The sequence below is a fragment of the Erinaceus europaeus genome, chromosome 20 (assembly GCF_950295315.1).
Source record: "Erinaceus europaeus chromosome 20, mEriEur2.1, whole genome shotgun sequence".
NCBI classification, from domain to species: Eukaryota; Metazoa; Chordata; class Mammalia; order Eulipotyphla; family Erinaceidae; genus Erinaceus; species Erinaceus europaeus.
The window spans coordinates 10,554,939-10,568,639 of NC_080181.1; the positions used below are offsets into that span (position 1 = coordinate 10,554,939).

The following is a 13,701-nucleotide window of genomic DNA, read 5'->3' on the forward strand; positions in this document are numbered from 1 at the left end:
CTATCAGCTACAGGAGACTTCTGGTGGGTTCCTGAAGCTGTCCCTAGCCCTGGGCACCTGCAGGCACTGCTATGTGACCTCAGACAGATGGCAGTGCTGAGGTCATGAGAGGAACTCAGGAATATCCCATCGGGGCAGCGTCTGTACCAGTGCAGAACAGGGACCGTGTGAGCACAGGAAAAGGATGGCCTGTTCTTCTGCAGTGCCCAGCCAGTGCACGACCATGCAGCCTAGAGGATGCAGGGAAGCCAGTGCGAGTGGGCAGATGATGGTAGAGACCTTCCTGATGCAGGCACACTAGTCTTAACCGCCACATCAATGCTGTGCTATCAGGGTCTACTGTCATGAGCATGGAGGATCTGGTTTCTACCCTGGGTGTCAGAAGGAGTACACACCTGAGCAAGGTCTAGGAGTGAGGCCCGGTGTAGGAGTGGGGCAAGAAGCCCTCTGCTTAGAAGTGCTGGTGATGGGAGTGTGAAGGGATGGCTCACCTTGCACTTGCCTATGCACAAGAACCTGGGTGTGGTTCCCTTAGCTCATATGTGACTACCATGTTGAGGGGAAGCTTCATGAGCGGTGGGGCAGTGCTTTGGTGTCTCTCTTTCCCTGTCTCTCTCCCTCTGTATCTCACCCTGTATAAAATTCTTTAATTGTTGGAGATGGGGTAGTCTTAATTTCCCTCTGAATTTCTGTTTCTATCAAAAACCAATGCTGGAGGAGGGGGGCAGTCTCAGAGACTAAACAGCAACACCTTGGGTTCTTGCCTGGTCTCACCCCAGGCTGGAGTCCATGAAGCAAGTTTCCACCAGCACTGGAGCAGCGGATGGGTACTTTCCCTGTGGCAGATAAACACTGCCTGGCCTTGTATCTCTGTGAGAAAAGACTATCAACAGGGAACACTTTTTTTTTTGTCACTGCCAGCGCTTCACTATTCTGTTTTTATTTTTTTCAGACTGACAGAGACAGAGACAGATGGAGAGAGGGAAAGACAGTACAGCATCAAAGCTTCCTCAATTGTGGTCTGTGCCAGACTCAAGCAGGTAAACCCTTGCTAGTAAGGGACACATTCAGTGGCAGACTGGATGGCAGAACAAAGCACTATCTGTGAGCAGAGAAAGTTAACATGGGACTGGAGAGCTAGCTCAGCTCGTTAGAGCACCGGCACACAGGCCTGAGGCCCCAGAAGCTGCAGGTCCAATCCCCAGTACCACTTTATGCCAGAGATGATCAGTGCTCTGGTCTTGGTCTCTCTCTCTCTCTCTTTCCCTCATAATAAATAAATAAATGATTTTTTAAAAGAAAGCCATTACAAAATGAGGAGGATCCTGCAGGGCGTAGCTGGAAATAGAAGTGCTTGTGAGTAACAAATACTGCTTTTAGAAGAAAAGGCTCCATTTGCCACCCACTCTTCAAGCAGGAGCCTGGAGTCTGATTCCCACCTCCCAACAGTAACAGGCCCTGAGCTTTGGAGGAGGGAGTGGAAGGGCCCCGTCCTATTTCTCAGCACCCACCTTCATCATGGGTGTCAGAGGAGTCACTGAGCTCGGTGGGGATGTCCTCATTATCATTGAAGTCTAGGGAAGGAGAGTTGACAGGTGCAATCATCTCCATCTTCTCCCCGATGATGCTGTCCATGGCCAGCTCCTTCTCCAGGGCGCCCTCCAGTGCCACCTCCTCCTCTAGCGGCAGCCCGTCAAACTGTGGGGACAAGAGGGGCCACCAGGGGCTGTAGGCAGGGAGCTGGGCAGGTGTCCTGCTCTGGGCTTCCCCAGCTCTGTTGTGGAAGGTGAAAGGATGTGCATAAGGTACTGCCTTCTCTGCTCTGCACCTGTCTTTCCTGGGACTTCGCCTCTGTGAGGAAGAGCCCTGTCCTCTTGCCTCTCGGAAGCAGCCTGCCTGAGAAGCTCTAAAGACTGCATGAGCATATTTTGATTCACTCCCATTAGTGCTAGTTGGGGACAGACATCAATCTTTGAGAAACACTTTCAATTTCGGACAGAGAAATAGCTCATCTGGGAGGGTACCTGCTTTGCCATGTGAACAGTCCAGGTTCAAGCCTGGCCCACGGCAATGGGGAAAGCTTCAGTGCTGTGGTGTGTCTGTCTATCTGAAACAGTTGTCCTAGACTGTAGAAACCTCAGCAATGACAATAAATAAATGACTAGCATTGGCTCCAGTTGAAGTTTTGTATAACAGGCCAGAATGCTGCTCCATCATACAGGGTGCTGGTTATCAAACCCAGGAGCTCATGCATGCAAAGCATATGTTCTACTGCTGAGCCACTTCTCTGGATCCCAGGAATAGATACAAGTCATTCTTTCCTTTTTTAGTGCTAGAAATCACATTAAGGACATCATACTTATGAAACATGTGCTCTACCTACGAATGACCACCGCAAGCCTACAGTATTTATTTATTTATTTACTTACTATATTTTAAAGGCAACTTCAACAAGCAGACAATAAGGCTGGCATGGTGGAGGCCCTGGATATTTGCCCCAGAACCACATGGGAGCACCATGGATAAGATCAGGGGAACTCCATGGATGGTAGAGTAGTGCTATGGTGTCTGCCTTTCCTCTCGCTCAGACATAAGGAAAAAACTGGGCTGGATCCATCACTCCGTGTTATTTTTCAACCCTAGGTTCATTCCTTAGTGCCAAGATTAGGAAAAAAAAAAAAAAGAAAGGAAGCCAGGCACTTATACTGCAGTTAGAGACTTCACCTCTGGAGGTTGATCCAGCCCCACTATGAAGCAGAGAGCCCATCCACAACAGTATATCCTGGAGGAGACCCACCACAGTACGGCCCACCTCACTCCCCAAGATGGGGGCCCATGGAGCTAAGCAGCAACAGTAGGGGTGGACACAGAGGGCTTCCCGTCCATACCAAGACCGGGGCTTCACTGCTGCCTGTGGAAGTCAGTGTGCTGTTGGTGATGGACTTCTTGGGCAACTGGGGGCTGGCATCTGGCTTAGTCTCAATGCTGCTTTTGGATGAGCTGTCATTCACTTCATTCTCTTCTACAGGGATCTCCTCACAGTAGCTGAAAAGGCACCACAAATCCACATTGACCATAGTCAATACTTCTGGCTATCCCACACATCTTAGGCCTATCCACCCACCCAGCTAAGGACCTACTTATCTCTTTGCTCTGTATACAATCTTCTCCTACCCATGCAACCCCATTGCTATCCTGAAGTAGCCCCATCTCCCCCATGCAAAACTTCTGGCTCACACTTTACCTACCTGGGCACCCTCTCTGGCTGCCCCATCTAAGTATGACCAGTGTTGGCCTCAACTGTTACATCTCCATTGCTCTGCTTTCCCATTTCCGCCTCACCATCTGAATCAAATGACTTGAGTGTATACTATTCAGAGTGACATGAGGACAGGTCTCTGGACATAAGGCCCTCTAGTGACTGCCCATATTCGGGATATGGGTAGTTGCCTGCCTCCTCTGCACTGTATGCCCAAGTGGATACTTTCTTGAAGGAAATTAGGGTGAGCATCCTTTGCAGGACACTTTTGTGATGCCACTGTAGTCCTTTCTAAGGAGAAAGCATCATTGCTGGCTTGGACACCTGACCTATACTTTATGTCACCTCCTGGGGACACCTATGAGCAAGTCATCACCTGCATCTTAGAGATCATTGGACAGACAGTCACAGAGGTGAAGAAGTGTCAGAACCTCCTCCACCTACCTTTCCAATCTCAGACACACTCTGTGGATTTCTGGCTCTTCCTTCACTGTCAATGGCATGTTGTGGGATGATGGTCACTGACCCTGAACACTTCCTTCTGGGTCCCTTAGCTCCCCTCTCTTCCTCTCCACCAGTGGGTATATGCTCATAATTTCTTTTTCTGCTCTTTCCTCCTAGCAAGAGCTCTGAGACCCTGCCCTTGAACGTCTAGTATCCACACAGTCAGTAAGGTGATTTTGGTCATACTCACTAATATCTTCCGAGTTCATAGCCCAAAGCCCAGTCTTTCTGATGAACCTCACTCTCACACAGATGCTAACATGACACACCTCTTGCTAATAGTCATCTTAGACTTGTTTTGCCTAAAACCAGGCTTCTGATCTCCCTTGAGTTTGTTCTGCCTGTAGCACTGTCTGCCTTGGTGTGAGATGACTCTAACCTTCCAGGCAACAAATCCAAGAAAATCTTAGACATTACTCAACAGCCTCTCAGTCAACCTGTCCTTCCTCTCCTTAGGTCTATTTTCAACTCAGGAGCCAGAGGGAGCCTATTAGAAGGTCAAGTCAGATCCTATCAGGTGCTTATTCAAAGTATTCCAGCTCTCATCCCACTCTGAGTAAAAGCCCATCATCACATTGGCCAAAAAGTGTCAGAGTCCTGAGCTCCCCTCCTGACACCTGTCCTGCCTTTATAGGTGCTACCAGCTTCCCTCTGCCCAGAAGGGTCTTCTCGTAGACATCCCATGGCTCCCCATCCTGCCCTTGCTCCCTCCCTCCGGGGCCTCACTCAGATGTCACTGGAGGCCCACCCTGCTTGGCTTACCCCATCGTGTTGAAGTCATCATCTGGAGGCACGTAGTCCTCATCATCACTGGTCAGGCCCAACTCGTTCCCATAGCACTGGTGGACGAAGTGCCAGAGCTCCTTGGGGCACAGGGGCTGTGGGGGTAAAGGGCTGCTCAGGGGCACTGAGTGGGGCCTGCTGCTCACAACTATCTTAACTTGAGACTGGGCCTCTTCATGCAGGCCATCAGAGTGGGGTTCTCTAGGTGCTTTGACCACCACACCTTTGTGTCCCCTCCCAGCATCCCTCAAGCTCTGGAGGAGTCAATTGGTGGCTAGCTAAAGGCTCTAGCCTATAAATCCTTCCAGCTCTCCTGGCCCCTGGCTGACTATAGTGCTTCCTGGACTGTTCCTGTGTATTGAGATACTGTCTTCTTGCAGAGATACAGAAGTATGGACACCTCTGCCTTCATGAGTGTCACTGTCCTTTCTGTATGTCTTACCACACTGATTAAAGCAAAATCACCCAGAAGAGGGCACACTTTTACCAGGGACCCAAGTTTGAGTCTCTGGCCACTCATGGGAGCACTGGCTTCACGAAAAGTTATATAGTGTCTCTCCCCCATCTATCTATTCCTCTCTGTCTCTCGCCCTCTATCTAAAAAACGAGGATGCTTGGAGTGGTGGACTCATGCAGAGGTGGAGGCCCAGTGAAGTCAATCTGACTAACTTTTAAAGCAGTGGCATGGAGGATCCTGGTGTTACAGGTGCCTCACTGCAGACAGCAAGGGGACCAACGAGGTCTCTGAGGCTGGGGCCAGCAAGGCCCACCCTTCTAGGCCCATTCGATTCACAGTTGTCTGGAGTTCCAGAAACAGGACGGAGCACAAGTTCTTTGCAGCTGGCCAAAGGCATGGTGAGAAAAAGCCCTCCCAGGGCCTACGCCCACCCAAGAGGCCAAAATATCCTGGGAAGCTGTGCCCCCTGTGGCAGTGCTCACCTTCTCCAGAAGAGCGTTCTGCCAAAGCCGGAACATCATCATGTATGTCCGATCTCGTGCCCCGAAGGATGTGAAAAAGTGCTGATGGGAAGAGAAAATTTTCGTACAGGTGCTGAGAGAGTACACTGGGTAGAACACATACTTCACCACGTGCAAGGACCTAGGTTCAAGCCCCAGCACCACATGGGAGCACCACGGATGGAACCAGAGGAGAAGCCACAGATAAGGGAGGTATGTAGTAGTATCTCTCTTCTCCCCACCTTTTATTTGAAACAAAAGGAATGAGGAAGTTGGCTGAGGAGCATTGTACACGTGTGAAGCCCCACTTCTCACACCCACCAAAATAATTCCAGTACAGTGGAGACATGCTGCCTCTTCCTTTAAAAAAGCTACACATGTCCTCCTCCAAAACTGCTGACTCAAAGTGAATTGAGACAGAACTCTGGTAATCATGGAGGCCTCAGAACCTGGGGCCTCCAATTTCCCACTGTCACTAATTTCTTTAATTGGCTCCCTTCCTCTTTGGCTCGAAGTTTGCATGTCCACAAGCCCTCCCTGCACCTGCTGGGTGAGTGATGTGCTATGAATCAGTCCATGGTTAGGGGGGACAAGCCCAGGAACCGACTGGCCTTTTCATTCATTAATGCAGCACATATATGACCATTATATGCAAGGTACTGCTCTAAATGTCTGCAAGCAGAGCAGAAGAGACTCCAGCTTCACATCAAGGGGAAATTTTATTGAAATTTTTTTTTCCATTTTGTTGTCCTTGTTGTTGTTGTTATTGTTGTTATAGTTGTTGTTGTATAGGACAGAGAGAAAGGGAGACAGAGACAGGGAGCCAAAGATACACACCTGCGGATCTGCTTCACCACCTATAAAGCGGCCCCCCTGCAGGTGGGGAGCTGGGGGCTCGAACTGTGATTCTTACACTGGTCTAGTCCTTGCACTTCATGCCATGTGCACTTAACCCACTATGCTACCACCTGCCCCACTTCTGTTATATATCTTAATGCTTTTCAGTCACTAAGCTGCACTTGCTACCATGACATCAACCTAACTTCCCTGGGCAGATGACCTCACCAATGAATGTGTTCTGGACCCCACCTCTCTAGAGCCCTTTTCCATTAGGGAAAATAGAAATAGGCTGGGAGTATGGATCAACCTGCCAATGCCCATGTTCAGAGGAGAAGCAATTACAGAAGCCAGACTTTCCACCTTCTGCATCCCATAATGATCCTGGGTTCATACTCCCAGAGGGATAAAGAATAGGGAACCTTCCAATGGAGGGGAGGGGATACAGAACTCTGGTAGTAGGAATTGTATGGAATTGTACCCCTCCTACTCCACAGTCTTGTCAATCATTATTAAATCAATGGTTAAAAAAAATCATGGGGGGATCGAGTGGTAGTGCAGCGGGTTAAGCACACATGATGCAAAGCACAAGCATCAGTCTAAGGATCCTGGTTCGAGCCTCTGGCTCCCTACCTGCAGAGGGGTCGCTTCACTGGTGGTGAAGCAGGTCTGCAGGTGTCTGTCTTTCTCTCTCCCCCTCTGCCTTCCCCTCCTCTCTGGAATTTCCTCTGTCCTATCCAACAAAACAATAGCAATGACAAAAATAATACTAATGACAACAACTAGAGTAATAATAAGAGCAACAAAATGGGAAAAAAATGGCCTCCAGGAGCAGTGGATTCATGGTGCAGGCACCAAGCCCCAGCAATAACCCTGAAGCAAAAAAAAAAAAAAAAAAAATCATAGTACATATACTCTGCCTTCAGTTTTACCTGTGAAATCCTCCACTGACAATGCATTTCCTATCAGACCACTCACCCTGACATAGAGCTGTTTCCATGAGTAATAATAACCTGTATTTATATAGGGCTTTGTAATTTCGTATTTGTAAATGCAGTATTTGTCAATGCAGTCCTTTCAAGACTGCAAACACACATGCAACCCTACTTGGGAAGTTCAAGGACAGGTCACTCACCTTTTCTGAGTCAGTGCAAACTTGAATGGCATTGGGGATGAGGCGAGCTGTCTTCTCTTTTGTCATGGAGCAGATGTCTTTCAAGCGGACGGTCAGCTGGTGTCCCCAGGAAGTAGAGAAGGGGCAACAAGCAAGAGAAGACATTACTAGTGCCAGGACAGTGTTCACAGGGCACCAATCTAGGCAGAGGGACATAGAGCATAGTCTATGCATTTCCAACTCTGAAGAGCCTCCTCAGAGATCCTGTTTACCCTGTATTCCAGAGGTCACTCAGGAAGTCTCTTCTAGGGAAACTTGTGTCTCTGTACAGAGAACCATCATCCTCAATTCCGCAGTCAGACAAATGCAGAGACCCCATCACTGCTGGCCAGCTGCAGAAACTCAGGACAGTGATGGCACTGGACAGGACCATATAAGTCATCTAGTCATAGTCTTTCCCACAGTGTCTTAGAAGATGAGGAAGGAGGCCAAAAAGAAAAAAAAAAAAACCACAAAAAACAGACTAGCCTAAGGCTGAACAGCTAACTGGTTTACAGAACTCAGAAAAAGTGTGAAAGCCCAAGGCCAAGACCTCTTTACTCTGCTGCCTTCTGCACTGACTCCTACCTACATATTCTCACTCATTCATGCCCAGACGGAGACAAGATGTGGTAGGAGATGCCATCTTAATGATGCAAAGGCTCCAGGAGAGCACGGCATCAGTCAAAGGTAGAAAAGGGGAAACGCTCACAGCCAGGGGCAGCCGGGGTCTTTACCAGCGTCTCCCAGCGGAAGATGTTGCTGTAGAAGCAAATCCAGTTCTCAGAGAGGTAGAGGCGGCCCTGAAGGAGAATGTCTCTTTGGAGTGCACATGAGTAATCTGTGGGAGGATGGAAGAGGCATTCAGGGACAGGAAGTATTTTCACAAATGCTACCACACAGGCAGGTGCTTGCTCAGAAGCATGGGCCCCAAGGGAAGCAGGGCACCTGCCACTGACTGCTACTGTGTTGGGACACTTAACTAGGGGCTAAGTCTGTATCTCCAGACCAGGAGGGAGAAGGAAGTGAAATAGGCCACTGCCTGTATGGAGTATGGAGGAGACAGCAGAGGGAGTAAGGAAGCAGAAAAATGAAGGCCCCTCCCTAGTCCCCCTGCAACCCTGTACAGAGGGGCCACCTGCAGATAGGAATAGCATTGAGTCCTTAGGGTGGGGTGTTGGTATGCTTCTAAAACCTTCTGTTTTGATCATCACATTAGGTTCACTTGTATTACTTACGATGTATTCTATTTACATAACCACTGTTAACTAAGCACTCCCCTGCCTCCGGGACATTGGTTTAATCCTCACTGGTTTGCGCTCTTCCCTTCTCCCCGCCCCCTATCCTAAGTACTTCCTTGTTCCTGACTATTCCGCCTCAGGAGAGATGCAGGAGAGAATTGTGTTGTGATTAGAAGACATTAGATTGTTGAACCGCATCCCCACTCGTCAATAAAGAGATACTGCTTCCCAGCTCAGCCATGAGTCCCCGGCCGTCTCTCTCCCGCCCGCGAGGCTATTATGGCAGTGGGGGGCTCCCAGTCCTTCCTGTGCCCTCCCAGTGTCCTCCCAGCTTACCAACAATGAGGCGCTCCGTATCTGGAAGTTGCTTAAAGAGCTTTCTGAAGTCTTCATTTCTCTGCTTGTAAGTGGGACTTAGCACCTGCAGATAAGATGCCAGATCAGTGGGAGGCTCCCCGGTTCTGTAGACTTGAGGAGCACCTGTTTGCACATGCAAAAGGTAGGGGGAAGCTCTGAGAATGCCACAGACCTTAGGAGCACAGGCTGGGTGGGTAAAGGGGGCAGAGAATGCAATGACGCACTGGAGATAACCTGGCACCCAAAGACTGTCCAGCTCCCATCATCAGTGAGGAGAAGCACCACACCCTGAGCAGGGCCCCTTGTTGGATTGAACCCCATGTCAGTGCCACCTTAACCATGAAGTGGCAACCCAAAGGGGTTCCCCAGTACCCCAGCTGAATTCAGGATAGGATGCTGTCCAAAGTACCCATCAGAATGAGCTTTGGCTATATATGGATTTTATGATAAAAAAAAAAATCACAAGAGACCAGGAAGAGTACACACATTACTATGTGCAAGGATCTAGGTTTAAGGCCCCACTCCCAACCTGCAGGGAGAAAGCTTCATTAACAGTCGGTAGAGCTTCAGTGGCTGTCTGTCTGTCTGTCTCCCATGATTTCTCTCTGTCTCTATAAGGAAAAAAAATGCCACCAGTAGTATAGAGTCATTGTGGTGCAGGCACTTGAGGCCCTATGATAACCTGATGGGGGGGGAGGAATCGTCAAGTTGGGGCTTGGGCGGTAGCGTAGCAGGTTAAACGCACAAGGTGTGAAGCTCAAAGACTGGCGTAAGGATCCCAGTTCGAGCCCCTGGCTCCCCACCAGCAGGGGTGTCGCTTCACAAGTGGTGAAGCAGATCTGCAGTTGTCTTTCTTTCTCTCCCCATCTCTGTCTTCCCCTCCTCTCTCAATTTCTCTCTTTCCTATCCAACAACAATGACATCAATAACAACAACAGTAATAACTACAACGATAAAGCAACAAAAGGGAAAAATATAATCTGTAGCAAGGAAAGACCTCAGCTAGGACATCCGTGGGCCCATCACTGTAGGTGACACTGAGATCTCCAGCCCTAGGGGTCCTTGAGCTCTCAGAATACAGTCGTTGAGCTGAGTGCCCCGCTGGACCACCAGACCCCATTATAGCTAAGTTACTTCCTAGAGTTGTGGTCAGGCTCTCAGAATGATTTATCAGCCTGTCATATCATTCTATGTGGCTACTAGTGGGCCGTCTCTATTATCCCATCTGACACAGGGGGGAGGGGTGGAGCAGGACAGGTGTGCCCTGACACCCAGGCAAGCAACCCTCTTAGGGATGATGCGTTCACCTCACAGCCTTCCCTGGGTGCCTTTATATTTACAAAGCTCTGAGATCAGCCTGGGGGGGGGGGGCAATCCCCATTAGGCCCCCAGTTGCGTGGAGCCTGGAAGTGCTCCTATTTCTAGCTTAACTTGTGAATGGCTGCTCTCTGCGGGTCTAGGCATTCATAGGTGGCCTGTCTTCACACTAGCGGGAAGGAAGCCCTGAAAACAAAGCTGTAGGTGGGGGTGGAGGTCAGGCTTACCAGCAGGACAAGGTGTGGCCAGCTGGTAGGGATCTCCTAGCCAGGCCTGTAGTAAGTGTCCTGACCACCTGCCTACCTGCTAACTTCACCTCCAGCTCATGTCTAAAGCACAGGTTCCACCAGATGCCTGTCACAGACACCTGCCAGAGACTTGTGCCCTCTCCTCCCACCCTCACTCTCCCACCAACCTCCAAGCCTGGGGCCCTGGTGGCGGGTCTCTGTGGGACATGACAGGGTAAACAGAGCTGACCATCAGGCACAGAGGACTGGGTGGCACACTCACGGCTGGGATGTTCTCTGAGTCCTGCCAGCAGAATTCTGCGCCGGCTGGAACATCCATGAGCAGCCTCAGGTGCCACTGCAGAGGCTGGCTGTCCTGCTTCAGGAGGAGGCTCCAGAGGACACCAGATTCCCATAGTGAGTCCATGGTGCCCACAATTCCACCCCCAGAGGACACCGGTCCTGGAGTCTGAGTCTCCCTCAAGACCACAGCAGCTGACTGGGTCAAACACAGAGTGTGGCTGCTGGCTTCTGGGCAGCAGGGCTCTCTGGCATGCTTGGTCTGTGCTCTCCTGGCAATTCTGCTCCCAGCACCAAGCCTCAGCCCAGGAGGGTGTGCTCAGCGTGGCTCTCGGGTCAGGCTGTGCCTCCCATGGCTAGGTCCTGCTTTGTCCCACTTGGCTGGGACAAGAGTGGCTAGCCTCCTGGTTGAGGGTGTCCCAGAGGGGACCTGGTGAGGCTCCTCCTCCTGGTTCCTGAGGATGGCCCCTTAGGTGGGGGCAGATGTCACAGGCACAGGTGGCCTGAGGTCCCTGGGGTTGCAAGCTAGCACAGAGGCTCTCTTTGGGTCCAAGACTGCAGGCAGAGGAGGGGTGCTCAGCTCCCCAGCTCTGCTGGCCAGTTCAATGTGCAATCTGCTCTGGGCGGTGCGATGACTCACTCCCCGCCCAGTACCCAGCGCCCAGTGCCCAACAGCCATCAGGCTTAGGGAACAGACCTCTCCCACCCCTAGGCAGTGCTTGTCCCCCCCCCCCCAGCTGACCAACCAGCAAATGACTTCTTTGTTAGAATCACCCATGGGGGTGGGGGGTGTGGGGAGGAAGGGCTGAGCCCCATACATGCTGCAAGTGACAGTGAGGTCTGATGGCCCAGGTCAATGACCTCCAGTAACCCCTGCCTGGCTTCCCCAGCAGACACTTCCTCCCAGGGAAAGGAACTCCTCATGGGGGAGGGAAGGAAGACGTGCCAGGGTTATAGGGTGAAGATGAAACTGGAAACTTGAGTCCCAACAGCCTGGGATTTCTTGGAGGTGCACTCTCCCTTCCCAGCCAGAGCCCCAGAGGTGACTCACCCCCTTCAGCAAAGCTGTCCCTGAAGGTTGGGGCCATGGCCCCAGAGACACACACAAAGGTCACCAGCTCTGGGGGTGTCAGAGGCATTGCCTTCCTTTCCAGGGTTGCTGCCTGACTTCAAACATCAGTTGGACGGAGTCAAGGCCAAGGATTCCCAGGCAGGAAGCTCAGAGAAGAGCAATGGGGCAAGGAGAATCCTAGAGAGCAAAGCTCACCAGGTACCAGGGAGCACTGGAGTCCCAGGAAGAGCCAGACCATCAAAATAAATGGAGTGCCTTCCTCACCTCTCCCATCAAAGCCTGCCTGCAGGAGGACCTCAGGCTTGCCCATGACAAAGGGCACCTTGGTAGGGCACGCCTCAGAGGGCTAAGGCAACAGCACTCCAACTCCACTTTAGAAAGACTAAATAGGGCTGGGAAAATAGCTCATCTGGAGAGTGCGCTGCTTTGCCATGTGAGTGACCCAGGTTGGAGCCTTGCACCCTGGGCACTGGAGGAAGCTTCTGTGCTATGGTCTCTCTCTCTCTCTCTGTATCTTGGTCTTGATCTGAAAAAGTGGCCCTGGAATAGGGGAGCTCTGGTGATAACCCAGAATTAAGAACATATAAACAGGAAGACTAAGTGAATGCATGAAAAATGTAGTCCTGACTCCACAGTCCTGAGATTCCACTGAGAGGAAACATCTTTGGGTTGAACTGGGTTGAATGGCAATGGGGAAACTGGAGGAAAAGCTTTCTCCAAACTCCCACACACTGCCAGGCTCAGAGGCCCTCTCTCTGCCCCAGGCCCTGGGTGCAGCCACTGCCTCCCCCTGGCTCCTGACAGGGCACTGTGTCAGACTCCATCCCCCCAGCGAAGACAACACCCTGTAGTACTGCTGATGGCAGCTGCTCCCAAGACAGTTCCCAATGAACAATCCTCACACTCTTCTCACAGGCTCCACTCCACAGGCACTGAGGAGCACAGTGCACAGCCCCCACCCTCCAGTGCTGTGTGTTCTGTCTTTCCTGGGGTTGGGCCTGCGGACACGTCCCACTACACTGCGAGGGCCTTGCTCTGGCCCTGTGGCAGCAGTAGAACTCAGAAACCCCATCTCAAAAGGGTCATTGTGCCTTTCTCCTGGGCCACATACAGACTCAGGAAGGCTGGAGACACCTCAGCACAAGGGCTCTCTGCCACCCCAGGCAGGGGCTCTCTGCCTGGGTGGGGTGTGGACAGGACAAAATGCACTACAGAAATAACCTGGGAGATGAGTCTCTGTCTCCCACTTCCTCAGAGGGCAGGGCTGGGGATGGGAGAGGAAATTGGCCCTGGGATAACTATTAACTCTATGCAAACACTGGGAGCTGGGACTGGGTGGTACCTCCTCCCTGAACCAGCAGGTTGGGGAGGAGCCCAGGAGAGAAGCTAGTGAATTCTGGCTGGGTACTGGCTTCACTTCCAAAGGAACCAGGTCAGACCCTCTAAGGAAACCCCAGCCAAATCCAGCTGGGAGGAGCCAAACATGGGACTAGGGGCCCGTGGAGACAGAAAGACTGGGGCTGGGTGTGGTCAGACAGAAATACAGGTGAGGAAGAAGGGGATTTGAAGGGTTTGGGGCTACATCTGGGGAGAGGGGACCACTCTGGAGAAAGTACAGGAGGTGTGTGGGCAGGGAAGATTGCTGGAGACAGAGGACAAAAAGCAGTAGGAGACAAGTGAGGCAGAGAGGCAAG

The 13,701-nt window shown here is 51.2% G+C and overlaps 1 protein-coding gene across 10 annotated transcripts in view; it reads right to left on the minus strand.

The window, feature by feature from the left end:
• Positions 1 to 13,701, minus strand: part of GRAMD1B (GRAM domain containing 1B) — a 205,319-nt gene that overhangs the window by 20,016 nt on the left and 171,602 nt on the right. For 9 of the 10 annotated variants that reach the window (XM_060179857.1, XM_060179855.1, XM_060179856.1 and 6 more), the window contains 7 exons: positions 9,071 to 9,155; positions 8,231 to 8,334; positions 7,476 to 7,571; positions 5,486 to 5,566; positions 4,526 to 4,641; positions 2,889 to 3,045; positions 1,512 to 1,698 (listed from right to left, as the gene is read on the minus strand). In XM_060179857.1, the coding sequence (XP_060035840.1) occupies positions 1,512 to 1,698; positions 2,889 to 3,045; positions 4,526 to 4,641; positions 5,486 to 5,566; positions 7,476 to 7,571; positions 8,231 to 8,334; positions 9,071 to 9,155 (826 nt within the window). Of the gene's footprint in view, positions 1 to 1,511; positions 1,699 to 2,888; positions 3,046 to 4,525; positions 4,642 to 5,485; positions 5,567 to 7,475; positions 7,572 to 8,230; positions 8,335 to 9,070; positions 9,156 to 11,089; positions 11,491 to 13,701 lie in introns of those variants that run through there. The other variant, XM_060179865.1, reaches the window with a different exon arrangement.